The 24,627-nt window shown below is 30.6% G+C and overlaps 4 protein-coding genes across 13 annotated transcripts; 1 reads left to right on the plus strand and 3 right to left on the minus strand.

Moving 5' to 3' along the window:
• Window positions 1-1,299: 1,299 nt before the first annotated feature.
• On the minus strand, window positions 1,300-4,591 carry LOC126867110 (beta carbonic anhydrase 1). Its single transcript, XM_050621276.1, has 5 exons — window positions 4,452-4,591; window positions 3,680-3,764; window positions 3,208-3,395; window positions 2,947-3,138; window positions 1,300-2,171 (listed from the first exon to the last, which is right to left on the minus strand). Exons 1-5 carry the CDS (start codon window positions 4,542-4,544, stop codon window positions 1,962-1,964), a joined length of 768 nt encoding a protein of 255 aa, XP_050477233.1. The 5' UTR covers window positions 4,545-4,591; the 3' UTR covers window positions 1,300-1,961.
• LOC126867108 (ras-related GTP-binding protein A) lies at window positions 2,947-9,746 on the minus strand. 8 transcript variants are annotated; one of them, XR_007690148.1, is made up of 9 exons: window positions 7,145-7,454; window positions 6,976-7,057; window positions 6,746-6,845; window positions 6,278-6,662; window positions 5,993-6,208; window positions 5,808-5,923; window positions 5,555-5,742; window positions 4,452-4,651; window positions 2,947-3,138 (listed from the first exon to the last, which is right to left on the minus strand). XR_007690148.1 is itself a non-coding variant. In XM_050621270.1 (8 exons), exons 3-8 carry the CDS (start codon window positions 6,985-6,987, stop codon window positions 5,651-5,653), a joined length of 921 nt encoding a protein of 306 aa, XP_050477227.1. In that variant the 5' UTR covers window positions 6,988-7,057; window positions 7,145-7,221; window positions 7,391-7,533; the 3' UTR covers window positions 4,726-5,650. The 8 variants fall into 8 exon arrangements, 6 of the variants coding, with proteins under 6 accessions (XP_050477227.1, XP_050477232.1, XP_050477230.1 ...); XR_007690147.1 differs by lacking the exons at window positions 2,947-3,138; window positions 4,452-4,651 and adding an exon at window positions 4,726-4,846; XM_050621270.1 differs by lacking the exons at window positions 2,947-3,138; window positions 4,452-4,651 and having other exon boundaries at window positions 4,726-5,742; window positions 7,145-7,221; window positions 7,391-7,533.
• A 642-nt stretch (window positions 9,747-10,388) lies between these two features.
• Window positions 10,389-18,030, plus strand: LOC126867107 (serine/threonine-protein kinase Pak). Of its 2 annotated transcripts, XM_050621266.1 has the most exons (10): window positions 10,389-10,530; window positions 11,273-11,468; window positions 12,254-12,265; window positions 12,717-12,885; window positions 12,990-13,125; window positions 13,196-13,313; window positions 13,413-13,696; window positions 13,788-14,283; window positions 14,391-14,609; window positions 14,727-18,030. In XM_050621266.1, the coding sequence occupies exons 1-10, from the start codon at window positions 10,475-10,477 to the stop codon at window positions 14,808-14,810; spliced, it is 1,770 nt and encodes a 589-aa protein (XP_050477223.1). In that variant the 5' UTR covers window positions 10,389-10,474; the 3' UTR covers window positions 14,811-18,030. The 2 variants fall into 2 exon arrangements, with proteins under 2 accessions (XP_050477223.1, XP_050477225.1); XM_050621268.1 differs by lacking the exon at window positions 12,254-12,265.
• A 159-nt stretch (window positions 18,031-18,189) lies between these two features.
• Window positions 18,190-21,756, minus strand: LOC126867111 (methionine-R-sulfoxide reductase B1). Of its 2 annotated transcripts, none has more exons than XM_050621278.1 (3): window positions 21,506-21,756; window positions 20,714-20,886; window positions 18,190-19,008 (listed from the first exon to the last, which is right to left on the minus strand). In XM_050621278.1, exons 1-3 carry the CDS (start codon window positions 21,625-21,627, stop codon window positions 18,818-18,820), a joined length of 486 nt encoding a protein of 161 aa, XP_050477235.1. In that variant the 5' UTR covers window positions 21,628-21,756; the 3' UTR covers window positions 18,190-18,817. The 2 variants fall into 2 exon arrangements, with proteins under 2 accessions (XP_050477235.1, XP_050477236.1); XM_050621279.1 differs by having other exon boundaries at window positions 18,190-18,972; window positions 21,506-21,755.
• Between the last annotated feature and the right edge of the window lie 2,871 nt (window positions 21,757-24,627).

Consider the following 24,627-nt stretch of genomic DNA (forward strand, 5'->3'; position numbering starts at 1 on the left):
TGCCGCGAAACACGCTGAAAAGCGCGAGCCGCTCGAACCATTTTTCTCATCTGAAACAGCCAACAGAACGTGTACGCGCGCCTCGCACGCTAAACCCCACTGTCCACGAAGCGTCGCTTCGTAGTAGCGTAAGCGTTCTCTATTAGCAAAGTTGGGCAAGTTTTATTCGAATAACGAATAAATTCGCGAATAAGAAATAGCGATTTTATTAGACGAAAAATTATTCGTTAGTCGCAAATAAATCGTCTTTCGATTTCAGCACTAACTGCAAATAAAATGGCAAAACGGCAAACTAAATTGTTGCACAGCCAGTCAGGCGCCGACTCGAAGCCAAAACGCCCCCGTGGCACTCTGTTTCCCGGCGTGATACGATTGACGATCTGCAAGCGACCGCTTTGTCTTTGTATTTAAGTAAACGTTCTAACGATGATTTCCATGCATTGCTACTACTCTTTACTCTCTACTCTCTACTCTCTACTCTCTACGTACAATATTCGAAAACATATTCGAACAAGTCTCTATCCGTTATTCTCGAACAACTTCGTTTATCCGCAATTTTTATTCCAGCAATAATTTATTCGCAATATTATTCGATTCTGTCTACAAAGCGTACAGTAAAATATTTTGCATTTTGCCTCGTTATTACCTATTGCCTATTATTAAATATAACTGCACGTCTCGCTACTGGCAATGTTAACGCCTGTCGTCATGACTCACGACGAAAACGCGTAGCGACGAAAATGGTTCGCCACTGTTTCGTGGACAATTGCACTTTACTTTATAACGGCCGCTGCATGGAAACCTACTGTTGGCATCGACGCGTCTAATACCTGTCTATGAAACGACGACGTTTCGTCGTTAACAAACGTTCGTTAACAGAAGATGCCTATGATATTGCAGAGCACTGTGATACCATTCGTTACTACGTATAAACATTTCCATGTAAATTTGCACGTTTTACGTTTTTAAATTTACGAAAATAATAAAAGTAAACAACGATTTTTAAATATTTGCGGTAAGTGCAAATAACTATTGTACATTGCGTTAATAAGACTCGAACATCTGATATTGATACTTATAATCATCCTAATTCTACACCTTGGTTCGTTGTTTTGCTTTCTCTTTCGGGAGTGGCATGCTCTAGTTCGCCTGGCCACGAAATCGTCCATCCGTCAATACGGTACGTCCTCCAGCTCTTATTGCTCGACTTCAATTTTATTTCACGTGATTCAAGCGCAAAGTATACTGAACCAAATCGATGACAAGTCAAGCGGATCGTTAAATGAATCAAACCGAACATATCGAAAACAATAATTATATTTTGTATACCTATCACAGTGATTATATCAAATTACAAGTAATTATATCAAGTTACATAAATTGTAGAAATATTTACTATCACATGTATAAATTGTTATAAATACACAGTGAAAAAACCTTGTATATATCGTATAACCATTTCAAAAATATTATATCATTTATTCCAAAAATAACGTTTCATTTTTCTGCTGAGTGCAAATCTCATCGATAAATAAATAATTTTTCCTTTACACCTTACATGTTAACGAACACGTGCTACATAAAAAAAATCTCCCTATAATATACAGTGAAACTAATAATAATATACAATTAAACTATGCCCCGCGAATTATTAGAAATAAATCTATATCAAATATCCTTATTATAAATTCCTTCAACACTGTCATGGCGATCTATTTTGTGCAAACGAGTTTGTAATATGAATCTTAATAAGAAAAAAAAAAAAGAAAAAAATAGAAGAGAATTCACTACTTTCACATTCAGGTACGTTACACGGTCTTCGATTGAGCGAGTATCTAACTCGCACCCACTCCACGTTTAAACATTCTAGGGAGGTTCAACGAATCGTAATTATTCAATCTCAACGACGAAACGATTTCCCACCTATATAAGTAAAAGTTACCGTTTTAGCATTAAGCAATTTAAGAATAATATTTCTTAATTTCTGCAAGCAAAGACGCTTCGGTCGATTCGTTTATTTCTACGAATCTTTTATTTGCCCTGCTAAAGTAATAAATATCACCAGTGTAAATATCAAACCACAAAGCATGAATGTGCAAATCATGCCTCTCAAGCCGTTTCTTTAAAAACCCATAAGAAGCTATGTTTTGTAACTGCTGTAGAGTATTTATCTGAAATTAAAATACACGTATTTCTTTAAAATAGACTTCAATTTAAATTTATTAATTACAGAGATGATCGTAACCGACTATATATATATATATATACACACACACTTTATTATAGTATAACCAAATTGGACCAAACAACTTGCGTTTCTTTTCTTTCTATCTTTCTTTCTTCTTCTTCTTCTTCTCTTTTTTCTTTTTTTTTTTTTTTTTTTTTAAGTTAAGGGAATTAATAAAAATATATTAATATATATATATACAGGGTGGTTGGTAACTGGTGGTACAAGCGGAAAGGGGGTGATTTTACGCGAAAAAAGAAGTCGAAAATATAGAATAAAAATTTTTCGTTTGAGGCTTTGTTTTCGAAAAAATCGACTTTGAATTTTCGCTCGGTACGCGTGCGGTACGTTATAACGGATCTCACTGTAGATCGCTCGAAGATGGTATCCCACTGAGGGTAGCCATTCACATGCTATATTGCTACTTCACTAAGCTATAATATTTTACCAAATGTCCTACTGGACAAATTGTAAAATGTAAATAAATAAATAATAAAAAAAACTGTAGATCGTTGTCTCGATGGAAAAATTAGAAAAAAAAATTAAAAAGAAAATTTTTATTCTATATTTTCGACTTCTTTTTCGCGTAGAATCACCCCCTTTCCGCTTGTACCACCAGTTACCAACCACCCTGTATATACACTGAAAATTTTATCCGATTTATTCTGTTTTAAAAGGTGTTTGGCCAATTATGCGATAATAAATGCATCTATACTAACTTGAGATAACTTATCCTCTATAGCAAATTTATTGTCTGAGTCGATATAGGCCACAAACTTCCGTAAAGGCGTTTCAGCTTGAAATAATATCGGCTCGTGGAAGCCAGCAACTTCAAGCTGTTGAAATTTCGCTAAACTGTTGCTAGCGTGTGCACACAACCATGCTCTTAACGGTGATATCCTTCTGTTCACCTAAGAGGTAACAATTATTATAGATTAAATAAATATGTGTAAAAATAGTAAAACTAACAAAGTACACACTTTCGATGCGAATTCTTCGTCCCGCAAAGCATACAGCAAATTCATAGCTTTGCAATCGCTATGGCCACAAACTATAATGTGTTTTATATTGTTTACTACACAACCAAGTTCTAAGGCCGCTGGCTCACACATTGTTAACTCGTCTACGAAATGCTGAGAATGAGGAATAAGATTACCGGCATTTCTTACTGAAAAAACATAAAATTTGACAAAACTTTAAATTCTTCAAAAACTTAAAAAAAAAATTTTGTCAAATACTTGTTCTTTGGAATATTTCACACCATGTTTCTTTAGCAAAATCAACGACACATTCAAAGAAAACATATCTTTCAAATTAATACATTAAAAACATTAGAAACGTTACAGTAATGTTCCATTGTATTAAACTGAAACGTGAAATTGTTCGGAAAAAAAAAAAAGAAGCAACAAGTTTCATATTCGAGAAGATCAATGTCATGATAAGGTCTCGTACCGACAAACATGTCCCCAACGTTTGTTTCCGTAAATCTAGTTGGAATCATCCGGGAGTCCATGCAAGTAAAGAATACTGCCTTTGGCTGTGTAAGATAAGTAACGACAAAAATCAGTCATGCCAATAAATGTTAATATCCCACCTTACATTAGTTATGTAATTTATGCAGTATATTATTTATAATACTTTTTATACTTTCATATTCTAATAGCTTTTTTACACGTTAAATTATATACACACACGTACATACATATCTTACGTATATGTATATAGTTTTCATGCATAGCAACAGTTTGAGAAAGAATAAATGCAATAAACATTTAAAACAACAATAAAGCATATTAATAACAACGCGGATTTTAATACTTGATTTAATAACTTCAACTTTCAAATATTTCAATCTATTATTAAATTAATCTTTATAGGTCGCGTTATATCAAACTAATGTCTGACACATGCTTACAGAGATAAAATTTTATCCACATGCATGTATGTATGATTCCTATGGATGATTCTTTAGTTCAAGGACATATGAAAACAAACTTGTTCTTTTCCAAATCTAATAAAAACATATATGAAATAAATACATATTTTACTTAAATTTGATTATACTTTCTCAACATGTATACCTTTTATCACGAATATCAAAAATAATTACCACCGTCTTTCGCAATTTAAATATTAATATCAGACGAAACATGAAACGTCATAAAAAGAGAAATATGTCCACAAGTTATCAACAGTGACTTAGAGAAAAAAAATTGTAACGTACTTCGGGATGATCTCGAACTCTTTGAAACTGTTTCACCATTTCTTCCCTATGGCAATTCCTATATTTCGTAATTCCTTTGATTATTCTATCCATGGTGGATACAATACACACTTTGTCACGTTCTATCAACCTAAAATGGTGACAACACACGATTTCGCCATAGCCGAGCAGAAGGCGGCAATTTTAAATGTATCACACAACTAAAAAATGAGTATAAAGATTAGTTCAAAGATTACTTAACTTATTCTACTTTTCATTTAAATACGACATTAAATTTAGATTCAATTCGATGACTTTATTTATTCGCATAATTAAAAAATACAGTCTAGTGATACACGTGAAAGCATAAGCTTTTATTATTCCATGTTCCTTTTATTACTTCTTCGTAAATACAGCTGTAAATAAATTCATACATGTTTAATATTTGTTCTTCTTTCCGTATGTCGAAAGGTACCAATCAAAATTTTATACAAAATATAACGTATAATTTAACATTATCGTTATCTAAATCGAAAGATACAATTACGGTTAGCTTGATTGTTGCAATAGCACGGTTTATATAATAAGTATATATGTACACTATTATATCAAGTAAATATAATTTAAGAAAATATATATATCTTTGTAACAGGCCAGAGAGAATAATTGCTATACAGAAATAAAATACATAACATCATAGAACCAGGAAAAAGCTTAACCCAGAAAACCATGTATTATCTCTAAGAGCCAAGACAGTATTTACTATAAGCGAACAACGATATATATGTCCACTTAACATGATACTAATAGCGTACAATTTCATACTAACAAGTATAAATATATATATATATATATATATATATATATATATATATATATATATATATATATTTTGTATATATATATGTTGTATTCATTTATTAACACGTACATGCGTAGCAAAATTTTTAAATATTCTTTCAAATTTTGTATAGAAGAAACTAAAAATTCTGAAATACAATATAATTCTTTGAAAATGACAGTATTAATAATAGTTTTGTCACAAATTACATATTGAAATTATTCATTCATTAGCAAAATTATCGATTTACTTTAATTAATAAAAGAGGAAAGTTCTCATGCACCTTCATTGTGATGATTCTCTTTTAAAGTGACTCTTAGATTCAATAGCGATTAACAGCCTGGACCCGGGTGACAACGCGCCTGGGTCGAGCTGATTTCTATCTACTTAATGCCGAGCTCTGACTAGCACGCTCTAATTTCTCAAAATGTTTTCGTGCATTACGAATATTGATTAATGTTGCTGCTGATGCTGAAACAGTAGGAATAATTATTTCAGTATTTATTAAAAAACGAATTAAGATACTAAATACTTACGGATAGCAGGATCCGACATAATAACCATTACATATGTATTTGATGTAAACACATCAATAAAAGCTGCAAAATTTGTATTTCTAACTTCCATACTTTGAAATTGTGCCGCTAGTTTGCTAAAAATATGTAATTTATAAATATATGTTCAAACTAGCTTATATATATACTTTTTATAAGCAAGTTACCTGCAACTAAGTTTGAACTGTTTTATTATATTAGAAACTTTTTCAAATCGATGTATATCTCTATGATGTTGCCTTTGACAATAACTAATTACTAAAAATGTTGCCCTTTCAAATAAGAGTACTTCATCGGCATCAATAATATTTGTAAATTGTTTCAAACTCTGTTCAAGCTCTTTCACATTTGGAATCAACATATATACGATCGAAGACCATGCCCTAAACATAATAGCTTGCATGGAATTATAAAATAAAGATTGAAATCATTGTAGAGTTACAAAGATATACCTATATAATGTTTCATCCCATATGCTAGTTCTAAAACAAGTACATTCGAGTGGCAAACTAAGTCTTTTCAGATCTTCTTCTCTTTCTCTAAATATCAAATCTCGCTGATCCTCTTGTACTAAATCCATCTTATGTACTAAACAGAATATCTTTGCTTCTGGACTATTTTGTAATATTGCTTCTAAGCAACTTTGATAATAATGCATGTCTTTATCTAATTCTCTGGATTCTACGTCGAAAACATAGATCAAAACCTCTACGTTCCTAAATATATTGTCACGTTGCGATGCAAAATAATTTTCCATGAATGCTTCTTGACCACCGCAATCCCAAAGATTTAACACCAAATTACCAAGGAATCGAACATGACTATGTTCTACATCAACTATTAAACATACCAGTAAATTAATAAATAATGCATAAGGTACAAATATTTGATAAAACTGGTATAAGCCAAGTATTACATACTTGTTGCTCCCAAACGACGTGTATCACGAGCAATATAATTGGCAAAAATTATGCTGCGCATACTAGTCTTTCCTGAACCGCTCTTACCCATCAACAGAACCTAAAAAATATAGAATATTCATTATATGTAAAACTTACACACACGCGCGCGCACGCACGAACATCTATTAATAAACGGTACAAATTAATTTAAGCGGTTATGATTTTAGATAAGTACAAAATTTGAATACCTTCTTCTTCATCTTGAATTGATAATGTTATATCTAAGAATTAGTTAAAAATCGTATGCGACAGTTGATCAATTGTTGTGTCCTGCAACAAATTATTGAATAGTATGATACAGTTACACAGTTAAACAGTTTCCATTACACTTATGACAGCAGTACATTCCGAACATACGTCAAATACGTGGTCAGATGTTAAATTCATAGGTTATTTCACACTGTTCGATGAATCACATAGTACAACTCTATAACCTATAATAAACGCACACCAATTTTCTTGTCAGTCAACAAATAGCATTAAATATCATTTACAGATACTTCATAATATCAAAAACATGGGTTGTTCAGAATGAAAATAACGATCTCCTTAATAGTAAACAGTCTTATGTTATGAATTATAATAATTGTGATTACTCTCTACCTTCTTCCAATGTGATTAACTTTTAAGCTAAGTATGTAGCTAACTTCACACATGTTGTCATTATTCACGTATCATTGAAAGATAAGATAATTGAGCCAACTGTACTTAATAAAATGTATGACAAACAATGTATTTATCATTAATGCATATTAATACCTTTAATATTATCAAGTATTACTTAATATTTCTGTAACATTTCGCAAATTTAACCAATCTTTATCTTTTCTAAGTTTCTAAATTATTTTGATGTTACGTGTATATATATACACACACGCGCACACACACACACACAAATAAATAAATTCTAAATTTTTAAGCTTTTAGACTATGCAGCACTGGAAAGCACTTATATCGAATAGAAATGTAATTAATCTAACATTATACACTTCTGAAACTATTATTTTCTTTAATATAATTGCGGTAAAAAATCATTTATAAAAGAATTGGTATCATTTTACTTATATTAATATACATTATAAATACAACTTAATCATGCGGAAGGCTTATAACCATACTAAATGATGATTCTATGCATAAATACAGAATGATAATTCTTATAAATATGAATATGTCAAACGATAAAAATCTGCAAGATTAAAATGTCATAGTATTATGTATTCAAAGTATCAAGAATAACAGAGAAAATAATAAAAAGTACTTTTAAGAGAATTTTGATTTTCAAACAAGCATTTTATATTACAAAACAAAACTTACATATAAATTTACATATGATAGAGCAATGTTCTTACAAATGTTTTGGAATGTAAAACATGTAAGAACTTCCTCAAATATGTCATAATATGATTTTTTATATATTTGTTCCTTCTTTTCTTAAGTTACAAAAATATATTACATAGACAGGTATAATATAATCAAAGGATTCATTTCTGGACACACGTTAACAAACTACCTGTAATGGATAACGATAAATATTTATATTTGCCAAAAAAAGAAAAAAAATCAGTTAATTTTATTATGGACTTAGAAATATACAAGTTATTAAGATGCAATTTCATACATATTAATAATGCTTATGATATCTGAACATTATATTCTTTATATAGTCTTTGTTATGCATATAATTATAAATAGTCCTGTATATATATATGTATTTATTATTGTTATTATTATTATACTCCATGTCTTAAGAATTTAAGTTCATATTTTTTAAATTATTATTTACTTTATTTATAGTATATAGTTAACCCCCATATATGCTTCTTCCAGATAAGTAAGATACTCATTTGTCAGACATATAAACCGAGATAATACATTTTTAACAAGCACACTTTTTAGTGACAAATATTTTGAAGAGATTTAAACATGTAATTATGATACATAAATTATAAAAATATATATTACATCTATTTTCGAAAGGTAAAGATTGAATAGTTTCGAATACGAATATAAAATTAATTTGTAAAAGCATATTTAATTCATTATGTACAAACTCTAGTATAAATAAAAATAAAAATATGAATAGGTACCTACACGAAAATAGCAAATATGCAGTTTTATAATTACTAAACTACGATTTATACGCATACGAAATCTTAAGATATTTCAGCACACTCTCTTTGAATATACAAATTTCTAATTTATCTTTAAAAAGTATATAATAATCCACTGAAAGCTTTCATTTTAACGAGTAAAACCATATTGAAGTTTACAACAATATGTATTTGTTTCCATGTTGGCTAACCTGTAATTGATTCACTTGCAGTCTTACCACCGTTCCAACCTATATTGTTCTAAATTTCTTTTTAAATCATATACATATACATATATATATATATATATATATATACAGGCACCCGAACGCACGCATATATACATATATGTACATATACGGACTTACTCGTGTTAATCGACAATAGGTTGCGGGTGAAAGTAAGTATATGCGTGTACATACTAAGTACTAATGATCAAACCTTGTAAGTGTATGAACAGAGGAATACATGGTGAAAAGGAGAGAGAAAGAAGCAAATGAAAAAGTGGAAAAGAGGGAAAGAAAGGGAAAGGAAAGGAGGGAGGTACAGAAAGAGAGGGAGTGAACGGTGTTCCAGTAGTAGAGGCGCTGTACAGTGGTAGAGGACTGTGGCAGCGGTGGTGATTCAGACTTCTTATCAACCTTGAAAAAAGTGTGGAGAAGAACAGGAAGAGATTCGTCGTCATTGGGCGTCGATTATACGTACGAAATGAGATACCATTGATAAGACTCAGAGCGCCGCGTGGTTCCGCCTCCGCCGTGCCCAAACACGGCACATCACGGACGTGTGGATAAAGCGGCGCCATATATACACGATATACAATCGTATTTTTTCTTTCGCGAGTGCGAGACAACAGAAAAAGGGAGGAGTGAAAACACTCCGAGAACGAAAGAGCAATCGCGACACTAAAGAACATCCCAGACACGGAGAACGGTGGAAAGTGAGAACAAGAGAAGGAGGGAGGGAGAGAGAGAGAGAGAGAGAGAGAGAGAGACAGAGGAAGAGGGAGGGCGAGAGGGAGAGAGAACTAGAGATCCGTGGATGCGGCGCGGTGTCTGCTCCCGTGCGTGCGTGAATCACGCTTTGGAGGTGCCTGTCTATCCCTCGTCTTCGAGCACACCCTATACTCACGACATTGACCCGTTCGAAGACGCCGCTATTCTTCAAAATCGAACACCTTTCACAAGTACCCGAAACTGTCACTCACGAGGAGAGGCATTTTTCTTTCGTTTTGTCTCCTGTTCTTTACCGGTCACCAAGACTATATCCATATCTGTGATATAGAGCCGGTAATTTCAAACATCATTTCGATAACGTCTGCTAAATTCAAGAAAGCAAATTCTTTTATCTATAACGAAAGTGAATGGATCTTCAAGTCTCATGTTTTCAACAAACAACTTGGTGTTTTTGTCAACATAAAGAATTCTCTGTATACTGTGATTCAAACCTTTAGTCTTTTAGGATTTATATAACGTAAGAACGACTAGGATCTCTGAGGCAAGGGCTAATAGTATTAAACAAATCTTTGAACAAAATTATAGAAACGCAGCAACGTAAGGTAGATTGGCAACAAAGGGACAAAAGTAGAAACAACATGTCAGATGAAGAAGACAAACCCCCTGCACCTCCTGTACGACTTACATCAAATAGGTAACTATATATTCTATGCTATATTATTATGTTGTTATAATTTACTAGTACCGAAAAATTTCTCAATGAAAGAATATATCATTTAATATTAGATATTTTAATATATATTCAGTAACAGATATGTCTAATGTTTCATTCTCTAGTTCTATACATTTCTATGTAATATAATAGATGTAATATCAGAACACTGTTCTGTAACACTAAAAGCTGATAAGTTTGTTACACATTACATTTTTATTATTTTCTTTACAATAAGTAAATGTCTACATCTTCCAAAAATAGGATAACAGACACTAATCTAGTGGTTGCTAAAAATAAAATCCTACAGTTCAGACACGATGACATTCTGATGTGGGAGACCATCCTTTTAAGTCTTTATATGCAGTCTTACTAACAAACGTGTGTGTATATATATATATATATATATATGTATTATACATATATATGTATTATATGTATTATAATTTTTATATTAATTTTGTACATATTTTGAATGTATTAGACATAAAAGCTGTTATAACGAATGTAAAAGTTAGTTATATATTTGTATGTTCTATAAATAATAGCTTACTACTTAAATATATAAATAATAAAATATATATTAAAGTATCCAATATAACATTTAATCTACAAATTCTATTTATGTATAATTTATGTATATAGAAGTGAATGTATAACTGTAAGATTATTTTGTCTCATTTGATATCACTAGTTAGATAATGATAGATTAAACATGTTTCAGAGGTGAATCAACACCTAATTTACCAGTGGATATGCGTCCACTACCTAAGGAACCTGATTCTGATGAACGTAAGAAGAAAACATTGAAAAGCAAAATGAAGGTAAAAGAAAATAAGGATAAACCCAACATCAGTTATCCCACCAACTTTGAACATACTGTACATGTTGGATTTGACGCTGTTACTGGTGAATTTACGGTAAGTCAATTCACTATTTGCAATTTGTTACTATTGTTCAAGATGCACTCGCTTTCCGCTTTGCTACTATACAATGGTACGGAGCATCCACATAGACATTACATAGTAATTCTTTATTGCATTACATTACTGGTTACATAAATTCTCCAAGATCCCTTTTGACAATGCAAGAAAAACAGAACTAATTCTTAGATATGAAACATCTCTGATTGAATTTTTATTTGTTGTTTTCACCAATGGAACATTATTAAATTGATATTTATTAATAGGTAATATTTAGCAATCGCTTTGCAATTTTCATTGGCTTATTCATGTATTAATATATTGCATAATAAATGATAATAAAAATATGTGGAAATAAAGTAAGTTACAGTACTACAACCTGGATAGAATTTAATTTACTTTGTAGTGCAATTTTTATTATATTTCAATAAATTAAAATTGTGCGTACGTGCGTGCGTGCGTGTATGTATGTGTGCGTGTGCGAGTGTGTTTGTGATAAATGAATATATATATGTATGTGAAGAATAATTCATTTGTGAAACGTGTGTCATCGTAAGAGCAACTAGTAATGTATTATTAAATATTAATGCAAACAATTTTCTTTGTCTAAAAAGTATATCTCAAATGGATCTTTCGTACCGAAAAAAAAAAAAAATAAATTTTCATCACTTGTTCACATGTGTATGGACATTGTGGAAAAGTAATTTGGTAATTTGTCTGATGCTTCTTATACCTATTATTTTTTCACATGAAAAACTAACTAGACACGTATTTCTTTCAAGCTGCCATTAAAAGTAAGTAATTTAAAATGACCACAAAAGTAGTTTGTTTATAATCCTTCTTATTATACATACACTTAATTTAACTGTTTGTTTTTGTTGCAATTAACAGGATTAAGTTGTTATATTTTATTTCAAAATTTAGAGTTTATCATAGATTAGAAGCATATAGCTGCTTTAGTAGATTTATAGATGCTTTAGTCAACGTTGCATTTAATATTATTGCTTTCTTGCAGAATGAATTTTAACATTGGTTTGAGTGCTTACAATCTTACTATTTATTCAACAACTGTAACAATTGGAGTCTTAAATATTTTATATTTGCACGGTGTTCTCTTAGTTTTCAGAACTTTGAGAATTATACTTTTGTAAATATTATATCCTAACCTATCAGTTACATCTTCTTTAAAGTTTTGTACATGTAAGACTATTAATGATTACTTTGAAATATAACTTTTGTTCTTAGGGGATGCCAGAAGCATGGGCAAGGTTGCTTATGTCTAGTAATATTAGTAAACAAGAACAGAAGAAAAATCCACAGGCTGTATTGGATGTTCTGAATTGGTATGACAGTAGCAGTAAAGAAACAAAAGGTTCCAAATACATGACAACTACAAAAATGGTTGGGGTGGTTGGTAAGTTAATAACATTTACATAAAGATTAATCTATAATGTTCTTATTATCATATGCCAGTTATATATACATTAACGAATGAAGCACAGGAAATTTTATGTGCAGCTCCTATTGAGAGAGCCAGTAGTCCTAGAAGCATGGTGGGTATAGGTGTTGGGACAGGAGGAGGAGGAGGAAATATTCGTGGTCAAGCAATGTCACAAGCTTCTGGAAGTTCTCATTCTCAACATTCGCTCAGCAGGTAAGCCTCATATGCTTCCAAATCTCTTTCTCTTCCTATTTTTGTACTTATTCTGTATATAAAATTATAGAGTAAGTAGCAGTAGTCCAAGTAGTACACCAACGGATGCTTGCGCGACTAGTTCCGAACAGGAAGATGAACCGCCACCACCACCGATTTCTGCTAGGCCCGAACGTACGAAATCGATCGTAAGTAATAACTGTCTGCAAATTGTCAAAAATTAGAATTATTTTTCTATATTTAAGTGTTGTAAGTACTAAACTAAAAAATTAAATACTTTGCAATAGTATACAAAGCCAATAGAAGAAGAACCACCGCCTCCATTAACTACCACGTTAGGATCACCCCAACGAAACGGAACGCCGCAACAGCCACATCAATCACAACTGGATAGAAATAAAAATCAAGCGACTCCTACATCAACGACAACCGATCAAACAAGACCAGCGCAAAGTGATAAAGCTAGAAAGAAAAAAATGTCAGATGATGAAATATTAGAAAAATTAAGAACAATTGTAAGTGTAGGTGACCCAAATAGGAAATATACGAAAATGGAAAAAATAGGGCAGGGGTAAGTTATATAATATAAAATAATATAAAATGTAAATATTCTCTTATGGAATTTTTTTGCATTTTTATATATTTTTAATGTTATCTTCCAGTGCTTCGGGAACGGTGTACACAGCAATTGAAACATCAACAGGTATGGAAGTTGCAATAAAACAAATGAATCTTTCACAACAACCAAAGAAGGAGTTAATAATAAATGAAATATTGGTTATGCGGGAGAATAAGCACCCAAATGTTGTAAATTACTTGGATAGTTACCTCGTAGGAGAAGAATTATGGGTAGTTATGGAATATTTGCCTGGTGGTAGTTTGACAGATGTTGTAACTGAGACTTGTATGGATGAGGGTCAAATAGCAGCAGTGTGTAGAGAGGTCCTACAAGCTTTGGAGTTCCTTCATTGTAATCAAGTTATACACAGGGATATTAAGTCTGATAATATCCTGCTTGGACTAGACGGTGGAGTAAAATTAACAGATTTTGGATTTTGTGCACAAATTTCACCAGAGCAAAGCAAACGAACTACAATGGTTGGTACACCATATTGGATGGCGCCAGAAGTAGTTACAAGAAAACAGTATGGTCCAAAGGTGAATGAAAAGAATGATACTCTACAACTATTACATTGCAATGTCTATATAGTAATTACTATATAACTATTGTACTATAATATTTATAAATTATTTAAATCTTATAGGTTGATATCTGGTCGTTGGGTATAATGGCTATTGAAATGATAGAAGGAGAACCACCATATTTAAATGAAAATCCATTAAGAGCATTATATTTGATCGCAACAAATGGTAAACCTGAAATCAAAGAAAAGGATAAACTGTCAGGAATTTTTCAAGACTTTTTGGATCAGTGTTTGGAGGTCGAAGTGGAGAAACGATCAGCGGCTTCAGAATTACTCAAGGTAATTCTAACAATATTTTATACTAACCTAAAGTACAATTAATATATGTTTTATATTTAAATTTACGTAAATGGAATAAACTTTTAATAAAATTTGTACTTTTATGGCAAATTGCAGCATCCTTTTCTGAAATTAGCAAGGCCACTTGCTTCCCTAACACCTTTAATAATGGCAGCGAAGGAAGCTGCTAAAGGTAATTAGAAGAGTGGTATTATGATATGATCATAAAAATATAATTTTGCAGAAAAATAATGAATCACCCTCCCAAAATGGAACGGCACAATAATTCAATAATATATAATAAATAATGAATAAACATATATAAATAAATAAATAAATATATATGTATGTATGTATGTATGTATGTATGTACGTACGTATATAAATATATATATATACATATATATATATATATATATATTTATAAACATATATACATATATATGTATATATATATATATATATATATATATAGGTCATAGATAGATAGATAGAACTTATCCGATACCTTGAAAAGTATCGAGAAATGGTTTCAAAGTTTTTAAATTGCTCGATTCTCGCATGTTGCGAGGAAATCAAGTTAAATCAGAAGAACTGTGAACGATCTGACGGCAGAAATCTTGTATTCCTCGATGGGTATATATTAGTTACTAAGAGTTCAACATTTTATTTAAATAGTCTTCAAAGTAAAAGATAAACTGTACGAGTGGGTTGTTGCCTGAAGAGCTCTTGTACTAATACCGAACTGTCATCGAGGATTCTCAAGCGACTGTCAGTTATTTTCTAAAAATATAAAGCTAGTATTACTGACTCTAAAATTGAAGATCAGAGTTAGCTACAAACATACATTATTTATAGCAAAAACCTTATTAGATAATACCACAAAACAAATGTGAACAAGTACATAGGACCTATTCTAATATATTATTATGGTTTAACAAAAAAAAATCGTAGAAGAAGAAAATTGATCTTCGTGTCAGACTTATATTTTTTGAATGAAGATATGGAGAGCAGAGCAATATGTTTTCAGTCTTTGGTCTGTCAGTATGACGTAGATGTATAAGCGATAGCCTAACTTGTTTTAAACGTTCTCAAGAATCACGTTCTTGTCAATTGGATGTTAGTAAACTTCATTATGTTATTATATTAAACTGAAGTTTTAATGAATCTTTTAAGTATTTGGACACTGCAACTTTTGCATTATTATGTTAATTTGTATATAGTATAGGCAATTAATTTCATACATAATGAAATTTATGATGAATTTCATACACGCGATTCTTATTTAAAGCTGTTCATTTATAGTTGTAGGATAAAATATAAGTACTTTTTCTCATTTGCATCGCTGACGGGACACGTTAAAATATCGACCCTGTTGCTAAAGTATATTATGATGTGAGAACATCTTTCTATAGACGAATGTCTAGTTACGTGTGTTCTTCGATACAGGTCAAACATAAGTTGTCTTTAACGTGTCTTATTAAGAAGTGAACGGATGATGGACGAAATTTTAAAACAAGGTTCAGATATAGGAACATTTTGTGACACTATAAAGTGCCTGTCTTGTCATGTTTAGAGACGTGAAAAACTCGCGCTAGATTCCTTATGATCTTGAACCATCAACAGAATAATTTCATATTTTGTTTAATACAGATACAGATTGAGAAAAAATATATAAATTTATGTTGACGATGATTATATAAGACAAGGTTTCTACGTATGGTTGTACTACATTAAACGTAATAATTAATGTCTTTCCTAATTATATTATATCTTAAACATACTATATTACTGAGAATGAAACCTTGGATACTTTTAGTTTAAGGAATACGAACTTTCGAATTTGTTACTTTTATTCTTTGCATCTTCGTTACGTATAGGAGTTTATCGTAAACTAAAGCTAAAGAACGCCACGTAAAATTATAATAGATATTGAAGAAATTAACATATTACATATGAAACAAAAAAAGAAAAAGAAAAAAAAGGAAAAAAAAAAGGAAAATGCATACGTTATTTGGTAATGAACAATCGTATATGTAATAATATATTCATTATTTACTGAGTTTATTACTTTCGTAATATTAAAAAGCCTGATTAGTTTTTTATAATAATCGATAATGTCTAATTATACTTGACAGACGAAGCAGCTCAGTTTGTATTGTGCGCTTACGCCTAAATTTGGAGTTGTATGCTGAAGGGTAAATCTACTTACCTGTAAAGAATCAGGGATTATAATATATAATCGCATGGAATTTGTTTCAGTATTCTGTAAGAACGAGCTCTTGCATTATTTTGTTTCAGCATCAACTTCAAATTTTCTAGGAATTGTAAGCAATTATAGGAGGTATAGAAAACGAAATAATTGTGCACGTCTAGTATTAATAAATATACATTTCTGTAAAAAAAAAAAAAAGAAAAAAAGAAGAAAAGAAAATGAGATTCAGGGTCAAAATTGACGTTAACAACTCGATCAGAAATACTGAACGAGGTCCTGCATTTTCACAAATATCTTTAGAAAAAAGAAGTAACGTCCATTTTATGTCTATTATATTACTGCGACAGTTATTAAGCATATTTCAGCTACAAGTAGTAGCTATCTATAAGATTCATTTTTATTCGTAAATCGAGGCAAGTTAGATGCAAAATTTTACTTGTCCATATTTTGAAAAATTTGTATAGAAACGTATGCAAATAATAATTAGAAATATGAATATTTTGAATGAATCCTGTTGCTTATGTATAGAGAATAAACAAAAGTACAAAAGTTGTATTAATATGCCTTACTGTAATAAAAGTAAACATTATTTATAAAATTAGCAAGCAATCGTCATTATTTTAATATTGATGAACAATACAAAATTACGTATAAAACACATAATAAAAATGTGGACAAGTGTAAATGTTTTTGCATCTTCATCTTGATTACCGTTGCAAGTGCATTTATGTATCCTCATAAGGAATGTATTATTGTCAGTTTAGAACTATGAAATAGGTTCCTATACACAAATCAAGTTAAGTATGTATATGCATGTTTTCAATACCTTTTTTTATGATGTTTTTGAAAATGCTTCGAGATCTCAATTATAAAATAAATCAGGCCTACTGATACTGAAGCCGCTAGTTCATTTATACATGTCACAGTAAACGTTTTGGCTTCAAATTTTTAATAAAATTTCCCACTTCAACTGTACCTCTATTTGTATAAAATTGGCTTTTATTATCTACTGAAAATATTTGGTAAAATTCTGGTTTCTCAGGAAAACTAATACTTAACAGTGTCGAATTTAAAAATGAAAGAAAGCAGCAAATGGATAATGAATTATTGTAAAAATTATGCCTAGAATTTGCGTATATATTGTACTGTAACATCTTTTAGTTTGTTTTGAAACGTTAAAATATAAGGAAACATTTTATAACAAAACGTCCTAGTTCTTTGAATGAAATCATCCTTCCTTCTATTTTATAATATTGAACGATAAAGTATTTCTTCTATAGATACAGTAAGAGTAGAGTAAATTTATGAAACTCAAATGTAGTTAGATTTTCTTTTTGGATATAAAAGACTGTGCACCACAAATAATTACAAAGTATAACAAACTTTTTATATTATTAGCATATATATTCAGACAAATAAATAGTACTTATTATTTACACGTTCTGTCCATGAAATGTGTAACATGAAAAAATAATAGAATGTTTTTATAAGTTAGTTGATAAGTGTTTTACATTAATTTTTTATATTTTATACACACTAAATGTATTATTTTACAGTCATTTAGAGTGTATGTACAGAATCGAATTTATTCTAAGATTATAATAATGCAGATATTCACTATTATTCACTAGTATCCCATTAATAGATTTGTCGCTATGGATGTACATCTGTGTATTATAATCTATGCTTTCTAATAAATGTTATTAATCTCAGAGTTTACGACGCATAGACAAGACATATATTCATAGCAACTATGGAATATGTATGCTAAGATTTAACATAAAAATATTTATTGTTTCTTAATAACATGATTGCTTTTGTCATTAAAGGAACTTTATAATTCCGAAGAGTAACAAAACAGTAACAGCAAATTACAAAATATCAAATAGAGTCACATTTTATTAAGAAATATAAATTCTTTCTGTCAATAAGATAAGTTAGATATTTTAAACATTTTCAAAAATTTTATTAAAAATTTATGCCCTCCTTAGTTTTATGATGTCATCTTTTTCTCTTCTCCCGCTGAATGAAAGTTTATGGATGCCGAGTTGATGCAAAATCGCTTCCTTGTAGGTTTTGGCCCGTCATTAAATACATGTCCCAAATGTGCACCACACTTTGAACAGGTCACCTCGGTCCGCACCATATCTGGGTTTGCGATCAGCAGTAGTAGATTTCCACCAACTGTACGTCAATTGTCGACGCAGTTTTCGTGTGTCAATGGTGAAAGTGAAGTGGTGGTAGCGGAGCAATAGGAAGACAAAGGAAATAGAATAATAGAGTGTGATTAAACGCAGACCAACACCTTTGTTTGTTCACTCTAAATATTTTCCAGTTATAGCAGCACCAAAAACAGTAAACTAATATTAATAAAAGCTATAGACTGATAGTAACGAAAATTAAAATCAATTACCTAAATAAGTATTCACAAGAAATAGAAGTTTTAAGTAAAAATAAAGATATATCTGTGATTATTAATTATATCCTTAAAATAATGCGTAAAGTAAGAAATAGCTACACATTCTAATCAATACCCGTAATCTTGTCCCTTGCTTTACTCATCCATCGAAGCTCTGTCCAAATTTCCCTTTGATATCTAATTGTCTTGATATTGTATGACAAAATTAAAAGATATATTAAAATAGTTCAGAGCAATATTTGCCTCTTTAGTCAAATATTTTTATGGTACTATTTGAAAGAAACATCTTCATTTAATTAACATGATTTAAACATATTGCCAAACCTACTTTTATGAATAAATTACTACAATATTGTTATCTGTAAGTGGCATATAGAGTAACATTCAAATAACTAATCAAATATTCTAGTCACAACCTGGTTAATATTACATGTTATACATCATTATTTGCCAATGTATTTCTACATGTATAAGTAAGATTCAACGTAACTAGTACCAACAAACGTATGAATTATTTAGTAATCGATATAACAAAAATTATAAAACGCATACTCTCTTCTAATGCAAACTTAAACTTGTAATTTTATTATTTAGTCTTCATATAAGCAAAGTATTTAATAATTATAATAATTTTATTAAAATCTTAATGTTACATAAAGCAAAGCTATATGTAAAGAATTATTACATGATTAAATACCAAAAAAAAAAAAAAAAAAAAAGATTAATTCTATATTTTTCATATATACAGAAATAAGATATAGAAAGGATTATTTTTAATGGATAATTATGACCTTAGTTTGTACAATAGGCGATGTAAGTCTAACACAAATCACACTCTAAGCATTAACATGCGAGGTAAAGGATACAAGGAATATTGCCTCCCAAGTATTATAATTTTAATATAAATAAATTATACAAATAGTATAAATGTGTACAAGTCATTTTGTTCTTATACATTAAAAACATGTATATATCTGTGACAAAAATTGAATTATGTTGATAAACTTATCACGCATAAAGCATATAATATACTGTACCAATATATTTTACTAATTGATATTATAATACTTTGTGTATGTATGTCTGTACTATATGTAAAATATTGCAAAGATTTGACCAAATAAAATGATAAACAAATTACAGAAGACTTAGGAGACTACGAGACAGTAGCAGAACTAAAAGTTTAGGAAAGGTTTTGTGATAGAGTAATTGTAAGAAAAAATGAAGAATGTACAAGAATGGTAAACAGATAAAACTCTAATGTTTGTGATATGATATGATATTGTGTTATATCTCAATCTGTCATATAAGTCAAATTTGATAATAAGGAGTTTATCTATGTACCATTTAAATAGATATATGTAATTAATGTAAAATGATACGCATGATGAATACTATGTTATTGTATTAAGAATCCGAGCATAATTCTAAAAGTGTTGTCAGTAAATCAAAATTCATATATCCGCTTACCATGTGAAGTATCTTTGGTTAACTTGACTCGTCCCTGTTCCAATACTTCATTGAATGCAGGCCAACCACAACCACTATCGTACTTTGTGTCAGAAGAAAATAATTCTTGATCACAGATTATGCAGGTGTACGTGCCTTTCTCATAGAATTTATTGTAGCAACCAGAAAAAGGTCTGCATGGAGAAACAAAGAACAATTAGAAGCATGAAGATGCATGTACACTAGGAAGTTAATTGTGAGGACCTATACTTTATTTTTAAACCACTCGGTCATGACGCAAAGTCAAGCCAATACATGCTCTTGAAAAAGTTATTTTAGTCTCACATCACCTAAAAGTAAACCAGTTTCGATCGTACGACAATATTTTTGGAAAATTGTATCATGCGACTGTTGCAATTTACTTAAACCTAAGTGACTAAAGGTTCAATAATGCGACATTGTTAGTTGATAATTATACGTAACAAAAAATCGAACTCGTCGATTATAACATTAATCCTTGGGAAATTACAAGATGTATAAAACGTACATTATTAATAGGTTACACGTTGCAGGATTTAAAAGCATCGTTATTCAAGTTTGTATAAAAAAATTCAGAATTTTGTAAAATATTGTTTACATGTATAGACTCGTATGTAACGATATAGCGGCGTACATTTATATTTTACACGAAACTTTACTACAGCTACAACTAATTTTCTAATGAAATCGAGAAATAACATATACCGATATAAAGATCGACACGATTCAATTTTTAATTTCATAGCAAGTGAATTAAATTCCCGATATACGTACCTCTCTGTACCCTTTTCCTGCGTGACGTGCCACTGTAGCGGTGTCAAACGTTTTTTTAATTCTTCTTTATCGATTTCCACAGTCATTCTCCTAATTAACCTTTGGAACAAGTTAAGAAGCATGCAATAATAGCAACTTTAACAATAAAAAAAGAACGCAGTCTGGTTGCCGCGCTTTCTTCAGAACTTCGCAACTATACACCGAGAGAACAGAAGCGGCACTGCTGCCTGCTCCTTTGAAGCATGGACGATCAGATTTCGTGACCTTGAGTTAACCAATCAGCTTCTCTGGCAAATAGATTTGATAATCACGCTTTCGCAGTAACACGTGGCTTTTATAAAGAAAAGCTATATGATGTGACCAGGCCGTACGATTGTTTTTCATTATCACTGTTTAAATTATACATACAAAAAATGTAAAAAATATGTACGTATTCAGTGTGCGCTATATATATATAAAAGTTAATGAAATTTCAATTATTTACAATAGACGAAATAAATTCCATACTTCACGTATAATATAAATGAAAATTATAATTTTCTATTAAAATTAGCTATTGTAATACATTGACAGTGAGAAATGCAACGCATATTTCATATTTGGAAAAAATACAAATCAGTCAGTTTTTATCCTTCACGCAGTTTGCGATCGATACTATAATGTTTTGGAAAGAACAGGAAACATTCATATTCAGAATTAAGTAGCGTTATGAATTAATAACGTTCAAGTGTTTAAACATATGTAGTCACGAACAAAAGTGTTGGTACACTCTTTAAAACAGAATAACTTTTTTAAAATCGATCAGGCCAAACGATTTGAATTTATTTAAAACAAATTAGGAGGATTAGTTTACTACATAATAAATTGCAGTTGATCGCAATCGCGAAAAAAACAGTAAAGGCTACACTTCTTACAACTTCTTCATCTGAGCCTGTAATACAAGTTTAAAAAGTACACTTCCTAAATTTATTAGTTATATACAGTCTGTACATGTATGTACTAATGTTGTACTAATGTACATATGTACATTACTCAGTTTCCATTAGTTGTACTCTCTTCTTATTGTGGCCTACTTTATTTATTATCCGTTTTATTCACTATTTTATTATTTCAACTATTTATTTCAATATGGCATGACAAGGCATATAATATCTAATAACTTGATCGTAATTAAATTACAAAACAAAAAAAAAAAAAAAAGCAAATGTCGTGATCGCTATTCAAAAACGATAAAAATTATAATCTGCGAATGCCCTAAAGTAAGAACCAACATTGGATTCGTTGTAATATTTAATAACCTTTGTCAATAAACGCAATAAAAACAAAAATTAGTAACGCGTTGATCAACGGAACGCTTTCTCTGACTTCGTTGAACCCTCAGATCCAATTTAAAATCTGACTTTGTCGAAGATATTATTCTTTTTCCATCTTTTCGCTTTAGTTATTTAGTTGCTTATTTCTCCTTTGGAACTTTTCCTTTTCACTTTTCGCTTAAAGTACATACATATATGTAGCATGTCACTGATACTTTGACCGTGAGACATGCACGAACCTGGATGGAAGTGAATACTGGAAAGGAAAACTTCTATAACAATTGCAGGAAAAGAATCTACTCTTATTCTTGGTAATCGCACGGATGTCATCCCCATCATAGGGATGGGAGGGTGGGGATCAAATTACAGGTAGGCAATCATGTGAAATCTACATAACGCGCCGGTAAGTTCCAGAGCCAGCCGCGGTCGAGTAGTGTAACACGATCCAGTGTCAGATATCGTTCAGATGATGTATGTATGTATGTCAGTACTAATCGAAGAGTGAAATTTTCTTATCTTTGGCTTTTTTTCAATGAAACTTTGTCAGCGTATTTGTAAGAACATTTTAATTAAAATGAGACCAAATACGGTACAACTTGAATTTTGTATTTACTTACTGATATGTATTTAATTATTATTTATGAAGTAAGCGAATATGTTCGCAAATTATAGCAAACAGAAACGCGTAAAAAACATGTTGATAAAGGTTCTATTCATCACAAATGAAAAATAAAAAAGTTTGATATTTCAGTTAAAGATTTCCTTCCTATTATTTCATATGGAAGCCAAACGTTTCGACACCTAGTCCCTCTTTCTTTTTCACTCGCATTATCCTTTTTCGCGTCTAACATCCATCGGCAGTCTCTACAGGAATAGAAAAGAATCTTGAAGAGAAACTTGAATCTAGGAACAGCAAATAAGCATACAAGCGTATAGGCAAAATTCAATGTACTAAGAGGAACAGTTTTTTTTTCTACAAATATAATAATTAAGCAATAAATTGCTAATAAAGCAATAATTAGACCACCGATGAAGTTATCAGCAAAAATTTACTCAGAATCAAGTACTTAACGACATACGTGAGAATCAACGTCATCAGCGTTGGTGTTCCTTAATATAAATAATTACCAAAATCCGATCATAACTACGTATGCAAGATTGTAAGAAACATCTGTTATAATTCAATTAGAAACGAATATCATCAGTGTATTGGATTTGTGTTTCGAGATAAGTTTTTTCAATCCGGCGACCGACGACCCTTGACTATAAAATAATAACAAATTAATTATAAATATAGTATTAATTATAAGTAAAGTTACTTATTCATAGATTTCAATGAATTTTGGATACGTTCGATATTTCGAATATAGGACATTTTGAACAACTTTTCCCTGTACGTATTCTGTCTATTCAGTGTGTACACTATGACAGTGTATTCTGTCTATATATATGTTGTGCGTTCATGTGACGTGCAGCGCACGCGTTAGTACCTTGGTCGCCTTACTGTTGCGGAAATGTAAGACATTGCGTTGTCTTTCTTTGTCTTTCATACGATAAACTTTGGAAGATTAAAGTTGCAATATTTTTTAAATCAACCGTTTCTCAGCCCCAATATCTTCATACATTCTTCGTAGAGAATAAAAATATGTATCTAGCGGTGTACAAAAAAATATACAATACCATTAGAAAAAGCTATACATTGACATTGAAATCTCTTTAGATAAGAACGTAGAAAGAAATGGTAATATCTTATTAATTTTTCCCCGTCAAGTGTCAAGCAACTTTTATACGAAACATTCTTTTCGCATT

This window comes from Bombus huntii, chromosome 6 (genome assembly GCF_024542735.1).
Source record: "Bombus huntii isolate Logan2020A chromosome 6, iyBomHunt1.1, whole genome shotgun sequence".
Lineage (NCBI taxonomy): Eukaryota > Metazoa > Arthropoda > Insecta > Hymenoptera > Apidae > Bombus > Bombus huntii.